This window comes from Prionailurus viverrinus, chromosome C1, assembly GCF_022837055.1.
Source record: "Prionailurus viverrinus isolate Anna chromosome C1, UM_Priviv_1.0, whole genome shotgun sequence".
Lineage (NCBI taxonomy): Eukaryota > Metazoa > Chordata > Mammalia > Carnivora > Felidae > Prionailurus > Prionailurus viverrinus.
The window spans coordinates 59,314,597-59,341,426 of NC_062568.1; the positions used below are offsets into that span (position 1 = coordinate 59,314,597).

At 39.1% G+C, this 26,830-nt stretch overlaps 1 protein-coding gene across 2 annotated transcripts in view; it reads right to left on the bottom strand.

Annotated features, from left to right (window-relative positions):
• The window catches only part of CERS6 (ceramide synthase 6), a 320,948-nt gene that overhangs the window by 62,258 nt on the left and 231,860 nt on the right, over positions 1-26,830 (bottom strand). For both annotated transcript variants that reach the window (XM_047869284.1, XM_047869285.1), the window contains exons 5-6: positions 17,207-17,257; positions 13,226-13,318 (exon numbers count right to left, since the gene is read on the bottom strand). In XM_047869284.1, the coding sequence (XP_047725240.1) occupies positions 13,226-13,318; positions 17,207-17,257 (144 nt within the window). The remainder of the gene's footprint in view (positions 1-13,225; positions 13,319-17,206; positions 17,258-26,830) is intronic.

The window sequence follows — 26,830 nt, forward strand, 5'->3', positions numbered from 1 at the left end:
TTTTTAACGTTTATTTATTTTTGAGACAGAGAGAGACAGAGCATGAACAGGGGAGGGGCAAAGAGAGAGGGAGACACAGAATCTGAAACAGGCTCCAGGCTCTGAGCTGTCAGCACAGAGCCCGATGCGGGGCTCGAACCCACAGACCGTGAGATCATGACCTGAGCCGAAGTCAGACGCTCAAGCAACTGAGCCACCCAGGCGCCCCAAGGAGGTCAAGATTTTAAGTGATAGCTGATTTAGATGTGCATGAATAGTGAAGAATATGAAATATTTCTAAAGTGGAAGGCAAAGAAAACTCTTCCCTCTCAGATGCAAATGACATGTATTAGCTAACCTGAATTTAACAAATAAAATAAATATAATAAACTTTAATAGAATGAATAGAAATCAGATAATTAGCACCACGTTACCCATTTAACAGATTTTCAAATTCTCTAAGGAACAGAAGGACAACATCATAATTTAAGACTGATTTCGGTGCATGGCAACTGCAACCATCGTTGAAATCTCTCATGTCTATTTGTTTTGTTTTGGTTTTTAAACAGTTTTTTTTTTAATTTGAAACTTCAGGGTACATAGAAATTTGTGTGACTTTTGACAGAATAACATGTCATTTTTAAAATTTTTTTTTTTTTCCAACGTTTATTTATTTTTGGGACAGAGAGAGACAGAGCATGAACGGGGGAGGGGCAGAGAGAGAGGGAGACACAGAATCGGAAACAGGCTCCAGGCTCTGAGCCATCAGCCCAGAGCCCGACGCGGGGCTCGAACTCACGGACCGCGAGATCGTGACCTGGCTGAAGTCGGACGCTTAACCGACTGCGCCACCCAGGCGCCCCAATAACATGTCATTTTTAATAGAGATCAATAACAAACTGTCTTCCTATCTCTTCACTTGGGAGTTTGCAACCTGACGGTGAAAGTCAGCAAGTTGGGGAGAAGCACGGCTGGGCAGGAAGTGGACTTGTGGCAGGTAACCTGGCAACATGCAGGGCAGAGTGGTCAGTCAGGCTCCAGTCCTGCTGCAGCACAAACATACAGATGGCAGTGGGGGAGGATTTCAGAGAAAACTTACATATAGCAAGAATAATCATAGGTAAATACTTTTTCTGTTGAGGTAATACAAAAATATCATAGGTTCTCAACCTTTGGCTATAGCTAAAGTCCTGAGGGACAGCATGAGTATATTAAAAAAAAAAACTCTTAAAAAAAAGAAACAAGAGACTAAAAAACTGTCTAGGTCTTGAGATGATGACGGAAATAAAAGTATATTCATGGTGATCAAAAGAAATGAGTTGATTCTGATTTGCCCCATATTAGGCAATCTGAAAACAATTATACCTTTCTCTTACCCATGCGTGATGTGAAAAGTTCACACAATGTATTTAAATGTCAACCTTTGGGTATCTGCAATCTCCCTCAATTTATTTGGGTATTTTATTTTTAACTGGCCTTGAATTTTGGTGTACTATAAAGAGAACTGGTTAAATGTGCCATTTAAAGGGAGATATTTTAAATAACAAGCCTCTTCAAAAACTGCAATGTGAATTCACTTTCACTCTCATGGGTAGCCTAGGCATGCTAGGGTAAATATTCACAGGAGAATTTGGGAAGGCATAAAAATGGTGATTGATTTGAGAAATATTTGTTCAATTATAAAGTAGAGTAGTTCTAGCAGAAATTATTCAATTATCTCTTCTCTAAAACTCAATCCATGAATAAAACTTCATTTACACCAAATCAAGTTTTTTTCAACACTTTTTTTTCAATAGATTAGATTTTTCCACCTTTGTACTAAATGTATACAGACTCAGGTCTTTGAGGAAGTTAACTGTCATATATAAACATCATTCTAAAAACAGTAAATGCCAAGAAACTGATTAAAGACTGAATTTACTACTGTTATTATCAAAATGTTTAAAAAATATGTACTGATGTGATTTAAATATCTCTATTAGCCATACTCAAATCTCATATCCTCACTATTTGGTCAATATGTACACCTAGGTTACTCTACCTGAGAGCAGAGAAAGGCACACTATAGCCCCCAAGCCAAATCTGGCTCCCCATTTATTTTTGTAAATAAAGGGAACACTGTCGCATTCATTTGTTTAACCACTGTCTATGGCAGAGTTCTTCCTAATGTGGCAGAGTTGAATACTTGCAACAGAGACTATGTGGCCTGCAAGTTTAAAATATTTACTATCTGGCCCTTCACAGAAAAGTCTGATGACCCCTGTCTTAGAGCCGCATCTAAGAACATATTATGGGATACTTAAATCATGTTACCTGAGATGTGACAATTGCATAGTATTATGTCCAACTTTCTCAGATAAAGAATGCACAAGAGATTTAATTTTTACTTGTTCTGAAGAAATCATAAAATATTACTCTTAAAATTCAGATCAACTATCAAAAAAGTTTTGCAGGTATCTATTAAAATTCTCATATTTGAAAATCACGAAGTTTCTTTACTGGCTTTCAAAACAAAAGCTGTCTGGAGGCAATATTACTTTCCCTACTGTTAGATGTGCCTTTACTTTATAGCTTCTGGGAACATATACAAAATGAAGTAAAGAACCGCCGGATAAGCAGTGTTTACCCAATCTTTCTCCTGTGTAACATTTATGGTACCATTTCAAGATCAAGAACTCATAATCTTGTCTCCTATGTGTTATTTAGTTAATATTTAATCTTTAATTGATTTTATTACTGTGGAGAAGGATACAATAAAATTTTATTTGCACAACAGAAAATAGTAAGATAGTGCCACTAATTCCCTTCCAGTGTGCCTGGTCAGAGCACAGAACTTAATTTGCAACTCCCTGGAGTCTTCCTTCATGTTTTCCTTTCCTTTCTTCATCAAGAGCACACTCTTGAAATACATTATGCTTTCAAACGACGTAGATATTTTTCTTAATTATACATGCATTTATTTTTCTCATTGAACTTTGGGTCCTCAGAAATTTTCATCACTACCAGTAGTGTCAAATTACAAGTGCCTGGAGTTGGAGGCCTTAATATATGCGTTCTGGGCTCCATTTAAATTACACTTGGCCCAGTCACACTAACTAGTTTTTAATGCTAGAAGGGTCACTTCTGAGACACTTTAAATATAACAGTTTTAAGTGGTGCACAGGTTTACAGACTTTATTCTCTCTCCCTCTCCTCTCCCTCCCCTCCCCCCAATATCCTTGAGGATGAAAGCAAATGGCAGCACTTAATGATATCAAGTAAACCCATTTAGGTTGAAAACATCCAGAACGATCAGTAGGGGGCAGACTGTGCTCAAGTAAAATCAGAAACATCCCAGGACTCAAAAGCCATCATCTTCATATTTACTGCCAAAGCCCTTGAGGCCCAAAATGACAACAGGCAATCAAGGACTCAATTTTGTGCTTTAGATGAAGATGAAACATGTCTCCTTCAGATCAACCAAGTTGAGACGATGCTGTAAGTTGTCAGAAGGGGTTCAGAGGAACTCTTACTGTTATCATCAGCCTTATCTCTTGTCCTCTAACTCCTCGTTCTTTAGCTGCCTGAGCTCCCCACTCCTCTTCACAAGCAGCCAGAACTCTACCTGCAGAACTCACCTGTCATGCTTCTTCTTGGCCACATGCAGGCCTCTAGCCATGTGGGTTTTTTTTTTTTTTCTGGCTGGAATGCTGGTAGTTTCTCTTCTTTTCTCCAAGCCCCACTCTACTTCAACTACGTGGTGAAGTCCTATCTACCTTCTAATCTGCCTACTAATTTTCAAGCCCCAAAGGCTCTGTCTGATGCTGTCATTTAGTCACATAAAGCAAGTACTATTAGAACTGAATTTTGGAAAGAAACTGAGGCACAGAGATGTTATACAATTATTCCAAAGTCACACAGTAAGAATGGGCTTGAGACCACATCTGAATTCAGTTGTGTGTGACCCCAGAGCCCAGGCTCCTAACTATGCAGCAGGCTGCTTCTCAGAAACAAACATGTGAGAAAAGATGGCTGTGAGGAAGGACGCTGTAGAGAGAGGACACTTCTGGAAACATATATGAGAGACTAACAAGGAGAACACGGTCCATATCTGGAAGGCAGGGAGAGAAGGGGGACCAAGAGCAAAGGTGCAGGGTTAGCCATGAGTGGAAAGGGTGCCCCTTCTTAGGAAGCCAGAAGGAAGGATGTGAGAGTGGATCCATTTGTATTTATGGGGACAGAAACAGAGGGGATTAATGGAGTTGGGGAGAGAGTTAGAGCTATGATAAACCAGAGTGGGTGTGTTTCCAAGACCCCTGGGGTGACTTGAGAGAAACTCCCCAGAGGAAACTGAATGACTGAACCAGCCAAACAAAAGTGGAACCTTTCAAGTACTGATGTCACCTCCTGCGAGATGGTGGGACTCCACAGACCCTAGACTTAAAGCCCCAGAGCCCTAGACCAGCAGCACTGTGTCATGGCATGTGGGTCTCTGCAATGGGGCAATGCTGAGACTCTTTGCACCGCACTGGAAGAAGAGGCTCCTGGCTGGCACCTTCCTACACTGTGGACTGCAGGACGTGTGCTGCCACCCTGCCCCAGGTCTGTCTATGGCCCAGCAGTCTGACTGTGACATCTAAAGACGCCTGAGAGCCCTCCCCTGGCAGGGCACTTGGGAGTCTGACTGCCAGAGTAAGCCACTTGTTAAGGCAGCCTTTGAATAAAATCTGATAAAATTGCCCCAGAAGACACATTTCTCTTCCAGACAACACTGTTCCGTTGTCTTCCCACCAGCGTACACACAGCACTGGGTTGAAATGTTCTGCTCACAGGTGGTAGCTTATTAAAATGAGCTGCCTCTTCTACCCTTCTTATATTCTGAAGACACAGTATTGAGAAAGCAACAGAACCAAGGCCTAAGAGTCAGGAATATCTGCCTCAGAACTCTGGACGCAGGATATTCCTACTCCAATCACAAGTGGACACACAAAAGAGCAACTCTGCACCTCTGGGCAAGAAGCCATAAAGTGGCCTGCCTGCCTGTGTCTAGCGCACAGGTGACACAGAGAAAATAACACATCGCGTTCCATCTCTCTCAGGATGGGCACATGTCATTGTTGTGATCTGAGCTTTGCAAACAAAGGACAAGGACACATCAATACAAGCTGAGGCACTACCTTGGAATCGTATCTCTAGAAAATCCTTAAAAATAATCTCCACCAGCAGTTCTTAAACATTGTCTCAGACCACTTTTGTATTTTTAAAAATCATTGAGGACACCAAAAAGTGTTTCTTGATGTGGGTTATATCTATTAGTATCCACATTAGATGTTAAAACTGAGAAATACAAAACATAGGTAAAACACATTTATTAAATAAAGTCTATTACATGTTAATTAAAAATTTTTTATGAAAAATAACTACATTTTCTAAAACTAAAAAAAAAATAGTGAGGAGCTGTGTTTTACATTATTTGTAATGTAATGTCTGTGTTTTACATTATTTCAAATCTCTTTGACGTCTGGCCTAAGATAAGACAGGCGAGTTGGATTCTCTTTAACTGCATATACATTCAATCTGTTGTCCTAAGCTATTTTGGTTGAAGTATAACAAGTGCCTAACAGTTGGAAAGGGACAAGTATCTTAATGGTCTTTTCAGACAGTTATGAATATTCTTTGATATTGTACCAAAATTTGACAAGTGGGATATTCTCAAAGGTTAGGTGCAAGGTAGAGTCTAAAACCATATCAATGCCCCTTTCATATTCTTTTACAGTGAAGTCCTTTGGTCTGTCCTGACCTTTGAATGAATCTTTTACTCATGCATGCCACTGCAGCTCATGCATTAGTCATTTGGAAAATACTGGTTCCCTGAGTTAATATTTTAAAAAATCACTTTTATTAATATAACTACCAATCTCATTAGGGAAGTCTTTATGGATTGAGATGCTATCAAGCTCTCGCTGGTGGACACAAGTCTTCCAAAAATCTACCTTTGCACGAGAACTTCAGTTTTATCATTGACAACAAACATTGTCATTTTTTTTTCTTGAAACAACTTGACAAAGTCACTTTTGCATTCAAAAAAATGGTTCCCAAAACACGTAAGTTGGAATAACCACAGTTGGTTAGTCATTCTTCCAAGTAAAAATGAGATCTATGGGAGAAGAAAGCAGGTAGTTCAGCTTCCAACAGAAAGCACTACGTGCACATGATCTTCCTGGGGACACTATTGTACACTGTTAAGCTGCACAAGTTCTGTATGCCTACTTCCTACTTCATCACACAAGACATTTTTAAGTGTGTACCCAAGAAGAGAGATTTAATAAAATTAACACTCTTCAGTGCTTCATCAAGAACATTCTTAACTGAAACTGGCAACTTTTCTTCCTGTAAGCATGTGGCAGTGAAGAACCCAATTACTAGTACAGTTTGGGGCCACTGCCTGCAACTTTGGCCACTATTACTCCTGGACTATGAGTACAATTTCAACGCAGTCAGAGGAGCAGATGACATCTTAGTATAGGATGAAAACAGTTTTAACCTCGCAGACCTCCTGAAAGGATCTCCATGGGTCCACAGACTATACTTTGAGAACTGTTGATCTAGAAAATACCTCAGTCCCAAAGTGACTCAAGTCAGTTTTGCTCACAGCCTACCAGTCACCTGGCCCCATCCAACCACAAGAGGGGGCATGGCTGAGAAGGAACGAGTGCCTGGGGGTAGAGAGGTGGCAATATTTGGTGAACCAAGTTAATTACTATAGTAATAGCTAACATTTATTGAGCATTTACTATGTGCCAGGCACTGCTCAAAGAACATGTATTACTTTTTTATGCACATAATACCCTTGTGACTTAGGTTATATGAACTCCATTCTTTGGATCAGGAAAGCAAGGCACAGTAAGTTGGTCAAGGTCATACCAGTGGTGCTGAGAAGGTAGATGGATTCCAGAGCCCATCCTTTTAACTTCTAAGGCAAAATACCCATAACTATTCCCTAGTCTAGAAGAAAATGAGAAAAATAATAACTTTTTCATAAAGATACATTTAAAGATCTGTCCTTTATTACAAGGTGTCCTTTCTCCTTTAAAATATTAAAACTTCCTTTACGAATTGAGGGTGGTAAGTAGCAGGTGTTCTTTAAATTTCCTTACTAGACAAAGTAAAAAATTGGCAACTTTAAGTCAGTTCCCCTTCCTAATTATTTTTGCTAACTTTAATTGACCAAAAATACAACAATTTGTGACCATTAGTTTTGGAGGTTTTTGTTTGTTGGCTGGTTTTAGCACTATATATTGATTCAGCCAAATTTTGATCACTATGTACTAGGTGATGTTCTAAGCTCTATTCATCAAGCACTACACAAGTTTCACGGATATTATTTCATTAAATTCCATGCCATCCTGCTTCCTTATAAAGGAGATGCATTTTCTTCACTCTAAAACTAACTGAAGCAGGAAAATCCAGAGCATGGCAAGCCCCTAAAAGGCAGCTAAAGCATTCGTAGCAACAGGTACCAGTTATTCTCTACAGAAGTTACCAGACAGCAAACACAAGCCCGTCAAGAAGTTTCTTGCTAAACTTAATCATCACACTTCTCTCTGTTAGGATCTTTTACAAGATGTAGTTTTTCTCTCAGGTTAAAGACCAAAAGAGCAACAAGCTGATTTCACCAGCTGGGCCCTGGAACTTGGCCATGGATGATTTCCTACAAAGGACTCCGAACACAAGTAGGGTTTATTGGCCAAGGGCCCAGGCCTTCAAGCCAAACAGCAGTTTAGTTAAAAGGGACATAGGGCTTAGACACAGGCAATCTGTTCTGAGCTCCAACACATTTATTAGTTTCCCTTGGAAATTCTGGATGTGCAGGAGAAATACACATTGTGAACAGGTGCTAAAAACAGAATTTTAATAAAAATTAAGCCTTGAGACATAAAAGATGTTTCAAAAAATGTTGAATACTGAGAAGACACCTGTTGTTTTAATAAGATACCTTAACAATTTTGTGCTTACAGCAGAAGGAAGGAAAAGAGGAAGGGAGGGAAGGACAGACAAATGGAGAGAAGAAAGAAGAAAAAGGTAAGTAAGATAAAATCCTCAAAATACCTTGGAGGCACATAATAGGGTATTTAAATTACAAGTCCGTTATACCAAATGACTACATCTGGGCTGTCCCTTCCCTCTGGGAAGGTTAATAATAATAACTCTCATCACTGACCAACTAAGTACCAACTCTGGAAATGATCAAGACCGTGTCAATGTGCTCTGTCACCACAGGGATGAGAGGTTCTCCTCTCATTTTCAAACACCAGATTCTATTTGGAAACAGCAACCGAAAGAAAAAAAGCTGGCAATACTCGAATACTTCTGGAAAAAAGAGTTTATGAACATAAAAGCCATTTTAGAAAGACTCGGAAACTCATTAGGTCACACACACACAAAATGATTTCTAAACTTCACTTCAGCTACTTATTGTAACAGTTTGAGGCATCCATTCGGATTCAATGTTTATAAATCTGGGTCCTTATTTGAAGCAGCCATTCAAGCTCATTGTCATTTAACAGGGAAATGAAAGAAAACATTCTTTATAACCTTTCTATCAATAACCCTATGAAAAGCCTTCCATACTGTGCTGTCAATGAGTGTCTTCAAACATCTCTATTTCATAATTAGAAGGCTGTTTTTAGAGGGTTTAGTTAAACAGTTGCAACATACAAGGTAGGGAATGCAGTTGGTAACCAGGACATTCAATTAATCCTCGCTGATGGATGGAACAGCAGATCCTCAGAGTAGTGGAGCAGTGGAGAGGGAACCACCAAGGACCCGCAGTGACAGTCAACAACAAGCAAAGGAAAAGAGCAAGGGCTACAATTCACCAGTAAGAAAAGGCAACAGAGAAAAAGGCCTTCCTCAAAAAGTTAAAAATAGAACTACCCTATGACCCAGCAATAGCAGTACTAGGAATTTACCCAAGAGATACAGGAGTGCTGATGCACTGGGGCACATGTACCCCAATGTTTATAGCAGCGCTTTCAACAATAGCCAAATTATGGAAACAGCCTAAATGTCCATCAACTGATGAATGGATAAAGATGTGGTTTATACATACAATGGAATACTCCTTGGCAATGAGAAAGAATGAAATTACACCATATGCAGCAACATGGGTAGAATGGGAAGGTATTATGCTGAGTGAAATAAGTCAGTCAGAGAAGGGCAGATAATCATATGTTTTCACTCATATGTGGATCTTGAGAAACCTACCAGAAGTCCATGGGGGGAGGGAAGGGGAAAAAATAGTCACAAACAGAGAAGGAGGGAGGCAAACCACAAGAGACTCTTAAATACAGAGAACAAACTGAGGGTGGATGGGGGAGGTGGGGGAGAGGTGATGGGCATTGAGAGAGGTGGGGGGAGGGTGATGGGCACTGAGGAGGGCACTTGTTGGGATGAGCACTGGGTGTTGTATGTAAGCCAATTTGACAATAAATTATATGAAAGAAAGAGAAGGAAGGAAGGAAGGAAGGAAGGAAGGAAGGAAGGAAGAAAGAAAGAAAGAAAGAAAGAAAGAAAGAAAGAAAGAAAGAAAGAAAGAAAGAAAAGAGGCCTTCCTCATTAAAATCTGTGCTGAGTAATACACAGGTCTGGCAGTGGCTAAATTCCCATTTTGTTCAAGAAGAAGAATAAACCAACTGCACCAGGAACGTACAAAGGTACTCTGGCCAGCTGAAGAAGGGAAAGGTGCCAGACAGATGTCTAAGACAAGCTACTGGTGTTGACTAAGAAAAAATGTACACTTAACTGCTAAACGTTGGCAACATGTGTAAGGTTGAGATCAATTCCATGAACCTCATCGTAAAATTGCCCTTTTTATACATAGGTGGTTTCTACACTGATGCAAGGTATACTAAATCCATACAAAATGATACACTTCAACCACTGAAAATCAACCACTTATGATATTAGAAATGGTCATTTGACTTAAAACAATGAAGACTCTATGAGTCCTCTTAACTCACTGAAAACACACATTAAATGAATGTTGAGGAAGTTCAAGCAAATGGAAGAAGTTTGGTGACCGCTGGTTCAACAATGACTCGCTAGCAATGTCTTGGCTCCTGGGAGCCAAGTACAGTTATAGTCTTGATTTTACTAATCTCTTTGACTCTAGATGACACACGTAATTCTCATTAAGCAAAGAGAAACCAATAAAATGGCAAAGAGCTGCAAAAAGGCTCACTACTTCTAATTCAGGAGCATGGCAAGGCAAGATACAAGAATTGCTATGTGTTTAATCTAAGAGTGAATCACAGAACTTTGCTGGGTAAACTCGGGCTCTAATTCATTCCCACATAGCACAACCTTGAAAAATTTACATCAACTCACTGTATATCAATTTACCCAGCTACAAAATGGGAAAATATTCAAACCTCTTTTTTTTATATACTAGCTTTTTCTGTAACTAATCTGGAAAAAAATGCTCCTCAAAAGAAAATAAAACACATGTTTTTCAGCATGAAAAAGAAAGGAAATTCTGACGCATGCTACAACATGGATGATCCTGAGGGCGTTATGCTAAGTGAAATAAGTCAGTCACAAAATGACAAATACAGTATGATTCCACTTCTATGAGCAGCTAGAGTAGTCAAATTCATAGTGAGAGTAGAATGGTGGTTGCCAGGAGCTGGGGGGAGGGGACAATGAGGAATTACTATCTCATGGGTACAGAGTTTCAGTTATGCAAGACAAAAAGAGTTCTGGAAACTGGTTGCACAACAATGTAGATGTGTATAATACTGCTGAATTGTACACTTAAAATGGTTAAGATGGTAAACTTTTATGTTTTGATTTTTATCACAATTAAAGGTTTAAAAAATAAATAAGTAAAATGCACAATAAGCCTAGCATAATGCCTAGCACATAGACAATCAGTCTTCAAGTACTATATACCTGAATGAAGAAGACCCCTCATGTAAGACAGACAAAATCTAACCTAACTGGCATACCATCACTGAAGGATCTTTAAACATTTCCAGAAACTGACCAAGTGATGCCATGAGTAAGGAACCACAAATTTTTGTTGCCAATGAGTTCTCTGCTTTCCCAAGCCCTAGTCCTTACAGGGACCATCCACCTCTTGTGAGATTCAAAGAACTCACATCACATTAAGGCTGTGTACCTACACAGGTAAGGAAAGACAGCTTTTTGCCAGCCAAGAAAGCCTCTGCTGTAGGAAAGTGGAAGGCATGCACCTGGGGAAAGGGGATGCAAGTACTAGAGCCAAAGACTCTTCAATGTTCTTCTGTAGCCACTTGGATACCACTCTGCAATTTAGCAGATGAATGATCTAACCAAGGAATTTACAGTATTACAAGTATTGTGCTCCTTGACAATGCATGGTTCTGTTTGCAAAAGAGTTTGGAAGATATCCATTGGTAAATCAGAAGACATTCTGATGAGTCCATTTATTCATTCACCCTACACTTACTGATCCCCATCATAAGCAGGTGCACTGATAGCCATGATATAAATATGAACATATCTTGCTCTTCTATTCTCCAAGTCTAGGGAAGGTAGGTCCCCCCACAGTTAAAAAAATTAACTATGTACACATTGGGCATGATATAAAGATGAACATATCTTGCTCTTCTATTCTCCAAGTCTAGGGAAGGTAGGCCCCTACACAGTTAAAACAATTAACTATGTACACATTGGGCAACTAAACACAGAAGATGGAGTGATAAAAAACCTTGGGGTAATCGAATTAGCCTTCAAAGAAGATATTATTTTTGGACTAGGTCAGGTTTGGGAGGAGGGAAATAGGGTATATACTAGCCAAGGCAAGGTCTTCTTTAAAAAAAAAAAGGTGCATGAGAAAAATTATGTCTGAACAATGATGAAAAGACATTCATAGATAGGACATATGTGTGTTTCAGAAGGGGGAGAAGAGGGACGGGTAGTAACACTGGAGAGGTGGGTTTGAATCATGTTGATAACCTGCGTATTGCTCCAAGTAGTCTGGCTTTGTCTTGAAAGGTTTTAGAAACACAACTCTTAGGTGGCAGGTAGACAAGAATGACTACTTAGATAGGGGGACCATTTAAAAGGCTACTGCGATAGATTAAGCAAAAGTAGAGACAACTCAAATTCAATGTGTCAGTGACGTTAAGGGTTCAGGTATGCGGCAAAACAAAGAGGAGAGCCAAGGAAAACCATTAGCTTACAGAACTGTTGGTTATAAGCATTACTGGAAGAACAAGGCTAGGGGATGATCATGTCTTCAGCTGGAAATACGTTGCACATAAAGTTCAGTTTCCTCATTTATAAAATAAGGTAACTAATAAATGATCCCAACTGAATCTTGGAGTTGATGGGAAGATTAAATAATAAACAAAAAGGACATAATACTATTATTTATGCCTAGATTTGTGAAGTATGGACCTGGAGAGAACCCAGGGCTGAAGAGAGACATCTTGGAGTTACAGGTACATAAGTTATGGCTAGTAGTGCTGAAGGTTATAAGCTTGATCATACCAGGAAATGATGCCCTATAATCCAGGACTAGACCCTGGCACATGCAAATATGTGGCACGTGAGGCCCTGGACTGGACGCCAGCAAAGACGATTTTGAAGGCATGATCCAAATATGGGAATCTGGAGAAAATGGTATGATAGAAAAATTATAAGCGGTAAATAGCCAGAAGTGCCTATTCTTTCCAGAAGCTGGTAGGATGAGAGCTGGAATGGGTAGGTTTAACACTTAAAAGGTCAAGAGCACGCACCCTCAGCAAAAGCTACTCCAGGGGAAGGGAGAGGTGGAGGCTAATCATAGTTCATTCAGGAATGTTGTATTTTCATGATGTGTTCTGATGTTAGATAACTTTAATTCAGGAAAAATTCATTCGTGTGGCTGGAGCACTGAGAATTTACTCTCTCCCGGGGGCTACAAATACAATTTTTCTTCTTTATTTAATTTGAAGAATAGAGGGCCTTGTGAATCAGACTGAGAAAAAAAATTACTGCTGTCAGGATTCATTGATATATTTTTTCACAGAGAAAAGAACACTAGATTTGGAGGAAAGAGGGAAGAGACAATGCAAATAAAATACAAAACACCAGAAATGAAAATAAGAAACTTTCTGGAATAATGCAGGGCTGGTGCTGCCAGAGAATAGACATGAGTGCCTTTGAGACGCTACTCCCATCTGCCAAGGGCCATTAAGGACATATATCTGCAAGCAATTTACAACATTACCACTCTTACCTTTCTTTTGATATCAGTGAACTGGGAAAACATTAAAGACCAATAATACGACAGCTCCAGGATATAATAGTAGTGAAGGTCAGTTGTGAGTGGCTGGGGATTAAAGAAAAAAAAAAAAGAAAGATTAATAGTTAATAGGAAACCAAATTGTGTCCCAAACATCTCAAGTTCAGTGCTGAAAAGTGACATGGTCTTATGCCTCCACAGATTCCAGCCCCATTCTCTCTATGGGTAAGAGGGCTTTGAAGCATGTCTCTAATACACAGCTTAATGGCATTAAGTTTGTTTCATCTCCAACCAAAAAAGTGTCAATGAGTATGAACATTTGATACCCAATTCGCTATTTACTTTAACAACAGCATTTATGGTTCCTTGATAGAAGGATCTATTAAGATTTCTTAGGCAACCTGAAAAAAAGCCTTTTAATACATACAGAAAAAGAATAACCCTGGAAAGTACCATGAGATTCCATAGTATAGGGGCAAGGGAGGTAGGTGATAGAATGGGTGCTAGATGCGATGATAGATGGGTCATGAAGGCAGAGTTTTGAGTTCTGTATTAATCAGAGCTTTCTTGTTATTAAGGAATGTTCTGTACATTGCAATTATCAGAAAAGATAATTCAAAAATATTTATTAAAAGGCAGAGGGACAAGGAAGCTGCCAAGAAATACCAGGCTAGGCCCTCAGCCAGGAAATCTGAGATCAAGTCTCAGCTCCATAGCTCAGTGGGCCTTAGTATACCTATTGTAAAATGGGGGGTGATACCTGTTCTATCTGTTTCAAAGGTCCAAGAATGGGGAGAGGCTCAGAGAGCCAGTAGAAGTCAAGAACACTTATTTTGTTTACTAAGCTATAATGAAATGTCTTACTTTACCAGAATGAATGAGAGACCTTTGAAATGCATTCTATCCATGCTGCCCACAATGTAATAGTGTATACGGTAACTGCAATTGAAACTTTAATGCTCTAGGAACCAATAGCAGCGTAACAAAGTACTTTCATGAGAAGCTGGCACTCTCTTAACTACCAACCCTACCAGCTTTATGCACTGGCATCAAAGAAAACAGTTGTCCCTCCCACTGATCTCTGGCAACAAAACACATGAGGGGACAGGATATTATCCCACCAGCAATCCCAAGCTCTGAGTAACAATGACCATCAGTGTGTTTATCAAACTCAGCACCATACTGGAGAGAATATATTTTCCACTGAATTGTCCTTTTAAAATTTGCAGGCATTAGCAATAAGGGATGGGTATTCAGGTCAGACATATGGCAGCAATGAAGTCTAGAAAATAGGGCACTGGCTTCAGGACCTTGGGAGCCAAGGTTAAATTTCAGTTTTAATGAGCTTCCCTGCACCACCACCTGGGAAAAACCACGGCGGGCTAGGAAGACAGGTGAGAGTACATCTAGAAACCACAGAGTTCCTAAGAGAGCATCATATTACAAAACTACCATATTCATGGAGTGCTCTGCAGTTGACAAAACTACCCACATGTTAATTTCTCTGACTCTCATAAAAACCCTATAAAATTAGTACCATCATTTTCTAGATAGTATAGCTGACAGAAAATTGCTGTCAAGTTAGTTCAGGTTGAAAGGCTAATCACAGGTCTTATAGCTAGTGAGGCCCTGTGACTGCTATTCTAGGGCTTCTCATTCCCAACTTGTGCTCTTTACGACAAACTATCTAGTCCCAACTAAAGATCACTTTCCACTATTTTGGACTTAAAATATATATTATATAAGAACCATCATATATGTAATAAATTACATATATATTCATACACAAGGAGCAGTGTGCCTTTAATAAAATTGCAGCAGACCACTGCTCTTTCATATAAACATTTGTTCAATTATTTACTTAGTATACATGCTAAAAACATAATAAATATGCTTCATGAGCACTATCTTTAAAAAAGTGCTCTTAAGACTTGAGACTGACTTTGAACTGTAATCTCTGTAATTATTCAGCACAGCTACCCACAATGCACTTTAATTACATGCATAATAATTACATGCTGTTTAATTTTTTTCCCCACACATATAAAAAGAAAAGTAGCTGATTTTTTTTATGAGAATATGGAGTTTATCAAAGATGACCATTATTCCTTCAAGAAATCATGAAATGTTCCTAAATTTTGGGGGCTATTACCAAATTATTCATTGATAAGCAATGATGTCTTACTAGCAGAAGAAAATATTGATCTGAAACTCCAAATACACAGTATCTTTCCTTCTATACTGATGATGTTTCTTATTTTATTTTTTTACTTTATTGTTTTTTAAAGATTTATTTTATTTTAAAGTAATCTCTTATTTTATTGTTTTTTAAAGATTTATTTATTTTAAAGTAATCTCTATACCCAATGTGGGAATCAAATTTATAACCCCAAGGTTAAGAGTCACATGCTCCACATACTAAGGCAGACACTTCAATGTTTCTTATTTTTAAACATATCTATCTACCAGACCCTCAAATTTTCATGTTAAATCTATAGTTTTGTCTGTGAAACAGCCTGCAATTACATTTTGGCCCACTGCCCCAACAACTAATTATCTCAGAAAAAAGCAATTCCTTAGCTCCAGCCATAAACGTGAAAGCTATTTCAGACTATGTTATAGTTATAAAGAGGAGTGGGAATTATATTTCATGTGACATTTGTCCTAATGTTCATACGACAGAATTTTCCTCATAAATGCAGTGCATTAGAGCAGCTGCCACATGAACATTCAAGTTAAGGTTTCTAGAAGGCTTTGAATACTTTTATAAATAGAATTCTAGATGTATATGGATTTTTCCACTCAGTATACCAATACAGGACACAACCAGAGGTGTAATGACAATATCCCAAGTATTTAAGGTAGTAAAATAGCAGTGGAGCCTGAGAATTACAACTGTGGACAGTAAGTTTTGATGTTGACTTCGGTCTCCATCAGAAAGCCCTAGAATGCTCAGCTTTCTCTAACCATGTCATATTGCTTGCTTACATGCTTTTCTAATATGGATGTACCCCATAAAAGAGATGGAAATGCAAACTCAAATTCCATTTCAATGTGTCCCTAGCATGAACTAGCCCAAGAAGTTTCCAACACTGGTCCCTAGCTCCTGTTGCAACACTGCGTGTAACAGGGACGATTACAGAGCATGCTTGCTTCCCATTAACTTTATGCACACCAAAAAGACCAAATGCCTCTAAGAAGACAGCCCAAAGAACCAAAGTCAAAAATCCAAGTTGCTTATCCGAATGTATGTCACTTTATCATCAAAATATCTAGTTGTATTTGATTCTCTTATATAACATATTCCAATTAAACTAGAAAAGACCCAGCTCTATGATATTCAAATAGTAACTGATCTGAGGACCACAACACATGCTAATCTTATTGAATTCATGGACAGAGGCAAAGGTATGTAGGGAGCAGAGATCTGAAATGCTCCCTTTCTGGGGTATAATTTTAATCTCAGTTTTGGCGATGGTTTTAAGTTTAGTGTAATGATACAAGCCAATTTTTCGATGCTCAAGGAAATGGTGTTTGATTTACATATTTAGAGGCTGCTCTTAAGCCGCAAAGTGGCCTGAACTCTGCTTGTCTGCTGCAGCCCCACATGTTGCCCACTTGCTGTCCAGATGGACCCTTGCTGGTGTCAGGTCTTCAGGCCCTCCACAGTAAGTAGAAGATCAGCTGTTAGAAGCAAGAATCGCCCAACTATTGAATCGATTGTATCTCACTCTCCAGCAAATGCACCTTCCAGCTTATTCCATTTGCTAAAGCAACTGAGCTCTGATTCTGAACTTCACTGAGAAAACAAACTGCTTCCCTTAACTAGGCTAAGTCTGGCATCAAGCAGCAGGAGCAAGGGCAAGGGGCTAAAAAGTAAAGTGGCTGCCCAGCCTGCTGGGGCCTAAAACCATGAACCTGACATAAGGGAGATACTCTGTGTGTGTGAAGACCCAGTCGGCAATGTCTCCTTACCTGATAGGGGTAGTTGTACCAACAGTGCCTTGTATTCCACAACCAGGGGCTCTGAAAAAAATGACAAACACATTTCACATGTTTTGGAAATGAAGCAAGATTGCCCCCAGTATTTTGGGATTTCAATAATCGACCTGTATGAGAACTGAAGGACTTAACTAGAATTAGGACTTTTAAAAAAAATAAATGAATTAAGTTCTTTTTCTTTTTAAAAATTTTTTAATGTTTATTTATTTATTTTGAGAAAGAGAGAGAGAGGGAGAGAGAGAGAGGGAGAGCGTGTGCAAGTGGGGAAAGGGCAGAGAGAGAAGGAGAGGGAATTGCAACCGTGAGATCATGACCTGAGCCAAAATCAGGAGTCAGATGTTAAACTGACTGAGCCACCTAAGTACCCCTAGGATTAGGATATTAAAGCAGCTAATATTCTATTATACAGTCTCTCTGGGTAATCTTCTAAACTCAACTGGTAGTATTTCTGGGATGGAATCCCCACTGGTGCTTTTTGTATTTTGGTTACATAGCCACCTTCCTACTATGCAACCAGCCTCCACAGCAGAGCCCTTTAGAAGTCTCACCCAGACCAGATGCAAATCATCAATCTCACTCTTATCAATAAACAATGCTGACAGTTGGTGCAAACTACCCTGAAACTCCTCTAACCAATGTTACAAAGCAACATTATCAATCAATCGTTTCATGCTTTGATGACCAGTGGTTAAGTAACCGGCAGGGATACTTATTTCAGCAGAACAGCTCAGACTAATTCCAGGCCTGAGGGAATTAACCCTCACAACACACTCCACCTCCCAGTTCATGGTCAAGGTCTTTTAAAGACAAAACAATCATTCTTAATTTGACAGCAATCACTTGGTTTACAACCCTGTAAAATCAAAGAGAACATCTAAGTGTACACATATTCCAAACATTTATAGTAAGCAGGGAGAGACTGGTATAGATTTACACAGGCTGCTGAACAATCCGATAATACCAGCACAAACTTTCTCATATTTTTTGTATTAACTTTATAATTCTTTTGCATTCTTAACCCAAGCTATCAGCATTTTGCGGCATACATCTACATACATTTAATATACATCTGTATGTTTCTTTTTTTTAATTTATTTTTTAATGTTTATTTATTTTTGAGACAGAAAGAGACAGAGCATGAATGGGGGAGGGTCAGAGAGAGAGGGAGACAGAATCTGAAGCAGGCTCCAGGCTCTGAGCTGTCAGCACAGAGCCTGACGCGGGGCTCGAACTCACGGACAGTGAGATCATGACCTGAGCCGAAGTCAGACACTTAACCGACTGAGCCACCCAGGCACCCCTACATCTGTATGTTTCTTAAGAAACACAATCTATCCTTAACTCAATCCATGTTTATGCATCTCAAAATGATAATACTGTCATTGAAAGATTAATGTGAGATATATTTGTACTGACCTGACCTCTTTCCTTACCTCGTCCCAGATCCTATAAGATTAAAAGTTGCTGCTGTCTACAGTAGGATGATGTACTTGTCTCCCTGAAAGCCATAGATACTGTCACCCTATCATCATCCTCATCAGCCCTGCATGAATGAAGATCATGATGATGATGATGAAGACAGCAGCTAATACTTGTTCAGTCATCCCTACATCCACACATTTATTTTTTTAGGGTTTTTCCTCTGTGGTCTGTTATTTATTTAACAAATTAAAAAATTATTTAGCTCGAGACTGTCCCATTATACTTGTTTCAAAGAGCTTTTTATTTATTTATTTTCAATATATTTTTTAACGTTAATTTTGAGAGACAGAGGGAGCACGCGTGGGAGAGGGGCAGAGAGAGGAAGAGAGAGAATCCTAAGCAGGCTCCGCACTGTCAGCACAGAACCCAACGCAGGCCTCAATCCTATGAACCACGAGATCATAACCTGAGCTAAAATCGAGTTGGATGCTTCACTGACTGAACCACCCAGGGGTCCCCATCCCATACACTTTTCAAGGTTCTCACATATGAACTAATTTTGTTCTTACAGTAGCTAGTAGTATTTGTTTCATTTTATACATAGGTTCGGTGAGGCCCTGAGTCTGTAAATAACTGCCCAGATTAAATAGCTAGGCAGTCCCAGAGCTGGAAATCAAACTCAGACTCTCTGGTCTTAGACCCAAATGTGACTACTGTGCACCCTGCCTCTGAGTATAATAAAAAAACGGAACCAGGCCTTTATTTAGGGAGCCAGACTGAAGTGAAAAGCCATTCTATGCACCAAACCATTCTCCTTTCATTAAAACACTACTAATTTGCCTTCCTTTCACCTGCTCTTGCCATTGACTACCTGTTCAGTGCTGTATACATCATGTAACCTCACTGCATGTAACATCCTGGTGTCTGAGTTGTATGCCTGTCCGTCTCCTCCATTTTCTCTCATCTATAACCTTGATGTTTATTACTGACCTACCTCACAGAGTGCTTGTGAAGATCAAATGAGACAGCATGTATAAAAATATTTTAGAAGCTTCAGAAGTTTCATATGTAGTTGTCATATGGTTATATAAATAATACATGTCCATCGAGGAAGATACAGAAAATACAGAAAGCAATGAAAAATAATGTGTATTTTCATCACTATTATCATTTCATGTACATCCCACTTTTGGTCTTTTTTCTATATTTCTGTATTTCTACATAAATATAGATTTATTTTTAATAAATTAAACACATGTACACACATAATTTTTAAATGGGCATAACATAGCAAGATCTATTTTAAAGTATAGTACAAATGTTGGTTATTCTCCTTTTTCTGATAAAGCTGTATATTATCGCAATAATGAGTTGAAAGTCCCTGAGGGAAAGGTATGTTTATCCCCCCAGCACCCGGACCCAAAGCTGACAGTGCAACGTTCATTTGCTAAATGCTAATGAAAGGAATACAGAATTAAACACAAGGCCTATGACAAATCTTGTAGCATTTTTCTGAATGTATCAGTCCCAAGGCAACAGGGCATGCACGTGCTTGCCTCTAAAGATGCAGTGGGAATCTCTTCCACTGTGGCCACTCCTTCCAGTCACAGGCAGGAGAACAAAGTGTCCTAGAAACAGCCATTTTTTAGAGCTTTCCCTCATCTGTGAGTTTCTTGACTTGTCTGGTTTTTCCCTAACATGCAGACTTCTCCCTGTGTGCATCGGATGTATACCAACTAGACCTGTTTCCATTATGTGCCAAAACTTGACTGACCTGCAGATACACTGGATGAGTCTTTGTCTCTCAATTGGCCTTCACCCAGGTGAAACAGGAGCAATAGGCCTGCATACTATGAATCCGATGAAACTACCAGGGCCCTAACTCAGCCTGCAAGCTTATTTTCCAAGCATTTTAACTGTTTTATTTTTTTAATATTTTTAATGTTTATTTATTTTTGAGAGAGAGAGAGAGACAGAGTGCAAGCTGGGGAGGGGCAGAGAGAGAGGGAGACACAGAATCCAAAGCAGGCTCCAGGCTCTGAGCTGTCAGCACAAAGCCCTACGTGGGGCTCGAACTCATGAACCATGAGATCATAACCTGAGCTGAAGCTGGACGTTTACCAGACTGAGCCACCCCCCCGCCCCCCAGGCATCCCCCAAGCATTTTAATAATAAGTTCTTTCACACTGATGCATGTTCACCTATACCTCTCCCTTTGACAACACTAGATACGAGTATCGTCTTCTGTATGCATACCACATTTTTCTAGGATCTCAGATTTTATGGGCTTCCCCAACCCTATGGGGCTGGTAAAACAAACACAAATGTCATCTTTCTCAATTACAGATTAGAAAACTAAAGTCCATGAGCAGGCGATTTTCCCAATTTTTTATAGTTCAACACTAGTGTATGAATCTGAATTAGCTGCTTATAATTTAATATATTAGGTGTAATTCCTTCTATGTGAATTGATACCATGAAGCTATCTTTTCTTTAAAATTCATTTTCTTTTATCAATTTTTCCATTTTCTACATTTCTAGGTGTCTTTTTCAGAATCATTTAAACATTAATTTGATATCAAAATTTGTATATTCCATCACATGAATTAAAGGATAACAACATAATTCAAAACATAAAAAGCTGAAATATTCAGATGTCAGGAACACTGGTAATTTAAAGATAACACACTGAAAACCCTAGGTTTAGAATGGTAGGCCTAGCATCTTCCTAAATAATAAGTTCTGTGCTTAGAACAGTGCATGGCAATTTAAGCACATTTTCCAGAAACAGATAAGCCTTTTTCACATGGCTTCACAATATCAACTCACGTTGTCAAGTGTGGAGAGTCTAAAAACCCAAGGATTTTCCCATCTTGTCATTCCAATACCTTGAGATTCACATTCTTCCATGTTATACACATACACTTAAATAATGTTATGAAACACTTCACAGATTCCAAAGTACTTTATATATATTACCTTATTTAATTCTCACAACAACACTGCAAGTGTCAGAGCAACACAGCCAGCAGGATATCCTAAGAGACAACATGCTGGCATGGAGCTTTTCAAACTGTTAATGCAGGTTCTGATTCAGTAGGTCTGGCCTGGGGCTAAGATTCTACATTTTTAACAAGCTTCCAGGCAGTGCAGATGCTAATGGGCCTTGGACCACATTTGAAAGAAGGTGACACCATCTTCCTGGTATTTACCATGTGCAAGGCACCCTGCTTAGCCCTTTGTTCCAATATTCCACAATTAATGTTTGATGAATGAATTAATGGATTATTCCTAATGTTTATAATAACGCTTTGAGGCAGAAATTGCCAGTGAAACAAAATTTAGCTAGAGACATTACTTCTCAACCAACCTCCCTCTTGGATAGAACCACGTATCTAAGCTCTGGTGGGAGGGATATGACCAGAATTTACATGTGTCACTTCAGTATGGTGCCCCTAAAAGTTCAAGGGAATGTGTTCCTCTCACTCTTTCTCCACTCCTACTGGAGGGAGAACATGAAAATTGGAGTGGTCACCTGGGACCCTGAAATCTGTTTCTATTGAGGTTGGTGTTAGAGGTCTCCTACCAGCCCCAGTCTGCTTACCTCTGGATTGTATGTGGGAGATGAACAAATTTCTATCATTTTTCTCATATCTAACCTACTGGGTTGTCTTTAAAAAATATATACACACACATACATACATATACTAGCATAGCCTCTCTTCTCACTAATATATGCATCAAGGCAAGTCTCTTTAATTATTTTATAGACAAATAAGCAAGCTCAAAAAGGTACCATAATTAATTGAAGACTACACAGCTAATGAGTAGAAAAACTTAGATTCAAACCCAGGCCAGCTAGATCCTTCCACTTTACCTTCCTTGCAGTTGGTATCTTGGGTACAAAGAACGGGTAAAGAAAGAGAAACACTAAGGGCATTTGGAATTGATTACCAAAAATGAGTTTTTACATTACAAAACTGAATTTCAGGGTTAGAGACGACCTTCAAATCCTGCTTAATCAACAAAAGAACCCATATGTAAAGATGGGTAATCGGGCCTCTCATTTTTCAAAAAGAGCTCCGTGTTTATCAATCACTGACAAGATTCCTCAGGCATACTTCCTGCCTTTTTTTTTTATCCCCAACAGAAATTATGTCAATTTTTTGTTTTGGAATCTGCTATGAACTGAACTGTGTTCCCGCCGCCCCCCCCCCCGCCCCGCCCAAATTCATATGTCCAAGCCCTAAATATCCAAGATCAAGATGACTGTATCTGGAGATAGGGCTTTTAAGAGGTAATTAAGGTTGAATGAGATCATGAGGATAAGATCATAATCCTATACTGAAAGGAGTGGAGGCCTTATAAGACGAAGTGAGAGCTCGCTCTTTCTCCTCCTCCTCTTCTCCTTCTCTCTCTCTCTCCCCACATGCTCAGAAGAAAGGCTATGTGATGGTAGCAGTGAGAAGATGGCCATTGGGAAGACAGGCAAGTCAGAAAGAGAGCCCTCACCAGAAACCTAACCCTGCCAGACCTCAATCTGGAACTTCCAGCCTCCAGAAGCATTGGAAATCAATATCTATTGATCAATATCTATTATTGAAGTTACCCAATCTGTGGTATTCTGTTATGATAGCCAGAGTTAACACAGCATCTTAAGACAATTTTTAATAAACGTGCTTCATAGCTATTAAACTCCACATCAACTGATTTCAATTTAAGAAGACTTACAAAACATCTGAATAAAACTCAGGTAGACCATAATGTGGATAAGAAATGACTTCTAACACTCTCAGTCCAAACCATACTGTATAATGGGATTTTTCATTATATTACACACATCTGCTCCCATATGCATCACTTGAGACACAACTCTGTGGCAAGTCATCCATCAATAACACGGTGTCCCACGGGAGACGTCTGTGACTCTTCTTTCCCTGAGCAAACCTAACCCCAGCACCAGGATGGAGGTCAGAAGTGCTGTGGGGAGTCATCCTATAGTCTACACTTGCGTTTTGACCATATCCATGAGACTTACATATAACTATGGTTTGTTTGTTTGTTTGTTTTAAAGAGAAAAGTAGAGAAGCCTTTGAAGTGTCAGGAAATATGTTCTTTTATCAGGTCTCTTATCAGCTGTTCTTTAGAAGCTTCATCAAGAAACAGAATTAACAAAAATAGATCAGATCTGATAATTTTACTTTACCATCTGGAATAAGATAGGTTTGATCTTATTTTATTTATTTTTTTTAAGTTCCATTTGAGGGGCGCCTGGGGGGCTCAGTCAGTTAAGCATCCGACTTCGGCTCAGGTCATGATCTCGCAGTTTGTGAGTATGAGCCCCACATCTGGCTCTGTGATGCCAGCTCAGAGCCTGGAGCCTGCTTTGGATTCTGTGTCTCCCTCTCTTTGCCCATCCCCCGCTTGTGCTCGCTCTCTCTCTCTCTCCCTCTCAAAAATAAATAAGCATTAAAAATTTTTTTTAAATTTCCATTTGACATATTCCTTGAAAATAATAGTTTAAAAAAACCCACCAAATCTACTTTTCAGTTTCCATGCTATCTATCATGAGGATGGATGAATCCTCAAAAATCAAGGAGGCTTTGTCCAAGCTCATAGAATAGGCAACCCTAAGAGTGAACCCTAATGTAAACTATGGACTTTGGGTGATTATGATGTGTCTGTGTAGGTTGATCAATTAGAATACATGGACTGCTGTGGGAGGAGATCATGGGACAGATTATGCATGTGTGGGGCCAGGGGTAGATGGAAATCTCTGGATCTGTTCCTCAGTCTTATTCTGAACAAAAAACTGCTCTGAAAAATAACTGAAATTTAAAAAAAACATCAAGGCAGGTAGGCTACCTCATATCACTCATGCTTATCATGTCACTATAAGCCTAAAGGAACACTGGAGTTTGAAGCAAAAAACCAGAGAAAAGAATACCTGGTTAACCAGGCAAGTGTTAAATGGTTAACGTAAACACACACACACACACACACACACACACACACACACACACACACACACACTTTCCCCAGGAACCAGTAGGTACCTGTAGCTGAATGAATAGCAGTTTATTTTAATTCAGAACTATTTTGATCTAACAAATGAACATGAATCACACAAAGTATTGAAGACATTTTGTTGCTTCATCCAAGATGAGAAACGTGTGTGTGGGTCTTCACCCAAAGATAGCATCTTAGAGGCAAAATTTCATCTTTTCACTCTTTCCATCCAAACTTCTAAATGGCTTTCACAAAGCCCAGCTGAGACAACTAACAGTCAAGGAATATAGTCTAAGAGACATGCTGGCCTCTGGATAGTAAGTATCAGATACACAAAGGCTTGATTGTGTTTTAAAAATGCCAGAAACCTAGGAGCACCTGGGTGGCTCAGCCAGTTAAGCTTCCGACTTCAGCTCAGGTCACGATCTTACGGTTCATGGGTTCAAGTCCCACGTCAGGCTCTGTGCTGACAGCTCAGAGCCTGGAGCCTGCTTCAGATTCTGTTTCCCTCTCTCTCTCTGCCCCTTTCCCGCTCATACTCTGTCTCTCACTCTCTCAAAAATAAACATTAAAAAAATTAAAAAATAAAAATAAAATAACAGAATCCTAGGTTTCTGAAATATACTGAAACTACCCTGAAAACACTTTTAACTGAGTGACACTTAAACCTTATAACTTTGGCTTATCCTGAGGATTTATTGTAAGAAACAAACATGAGAAAAGTGCTTACATGTCTGTAATGAATTTATAGGAGAAAGGTTACCACTAAGTCACCATAATTTGAATGTAAAAGTTCCACGACATTGTTCCTTTAAAATTTAGTCCAAGGGGAAAAAATACTTCCTCTCTGTGAATGCTTAGCATGTTTCCTCTTACCAAATAAGAATTATATTATCCAATTGTTATCTTTGGACTTTGATTTGGGGAGGCTGAGATCTAATTCTAAAGCTCAGTCATAGCAACTGTGATCATCTCTTAACATCTTTGCTTATTTTTCCTTTTATGTGTAGCTTTGATATTAATATCTATATTAATAATGTTATTATAAAATATTATAAATCTTTTTTGAACAATTGTATGATTTAAGTGAATATAAAATAAAATCTATTCAAAATGATAAGCTACAGTTTTAACTTAATACACATTGTAAAATAACTCAGAGTACAAAGAAATATTTCCTACTCTGTGAGTATAAACGCTAATAAATCTGTTTGAAATGAAAAGAATGAAGCCAGAAGTCTTTCAGCCTGAAGGTGCTGCTGGTCAGTGGTGAACAGTCTAGGAAGGGTGCTCCCCAGAATGCAAGATGAACTCTTTCCTCCTTTCCTGGGTCAGTATATATGTGGCTATAAATTTGCAAAGCAGAGTGGTGACCCCTTCATAAAGGCCCCTGGCATCTGCATTAGCTTTGAAAGCTCTTGTGATGTGCAAATGTAATTTGGAATTGACCTCATGTCATTATATAAAGATAGCAGCCTTTTATATTGATCGGCTTTAAAAAAGATGCTGGTCTTCAAGACCTGGTCAACCATGTGTCTTCAGCACATTCAGCAATCAATTTAGAAAGTAATTTGCAGATCTGCCGGGCATACATAAACAGAAGGATTTCCTTGGAGACCAGACCTGAGGTCATAGGATCTCCGTGAGGGTTTAATCATAGAAACAAAGAGAAGAGCAATACGGGTAGCATTTCCATGCCTTCTTAATTCTTCCAGCCAGTAGTTCTCAACTTTTTCTGCCTCTTGTCAGCTGAGAGACTCCACACACATCCTACAGTAACTATGGCTGTACTTCTCAAGAGTGGGGAATAGGAAGCTTAAAAAAGGCCATCTATCCCATGGATTTGGTTATGGATCTCTCCCTTACACCCAGTGAGAATCACTGCAAAGCAGAATGGACTGATTAATTCCAGGTAAGGGAAAGAAATCAAGAAGGAAATCCAGATGAAGGAAGAATGAAAGAAAATGAGGTGGAAAGATCTAGATGGAAATGTCCACAGAGTGGTAGAGAGATGCTCAGGCCAGTGTACAGTTTGGGAATGCGGCCAATGAGAGTAGCTACCAAGAAGCACAAAATCAGTCAAAAGATAACTCAGAGAAACAATTTATAACATACAGCAAAGAATTAGTATCTTAACATATAAAGAACCCATAAAAATTGATTAGT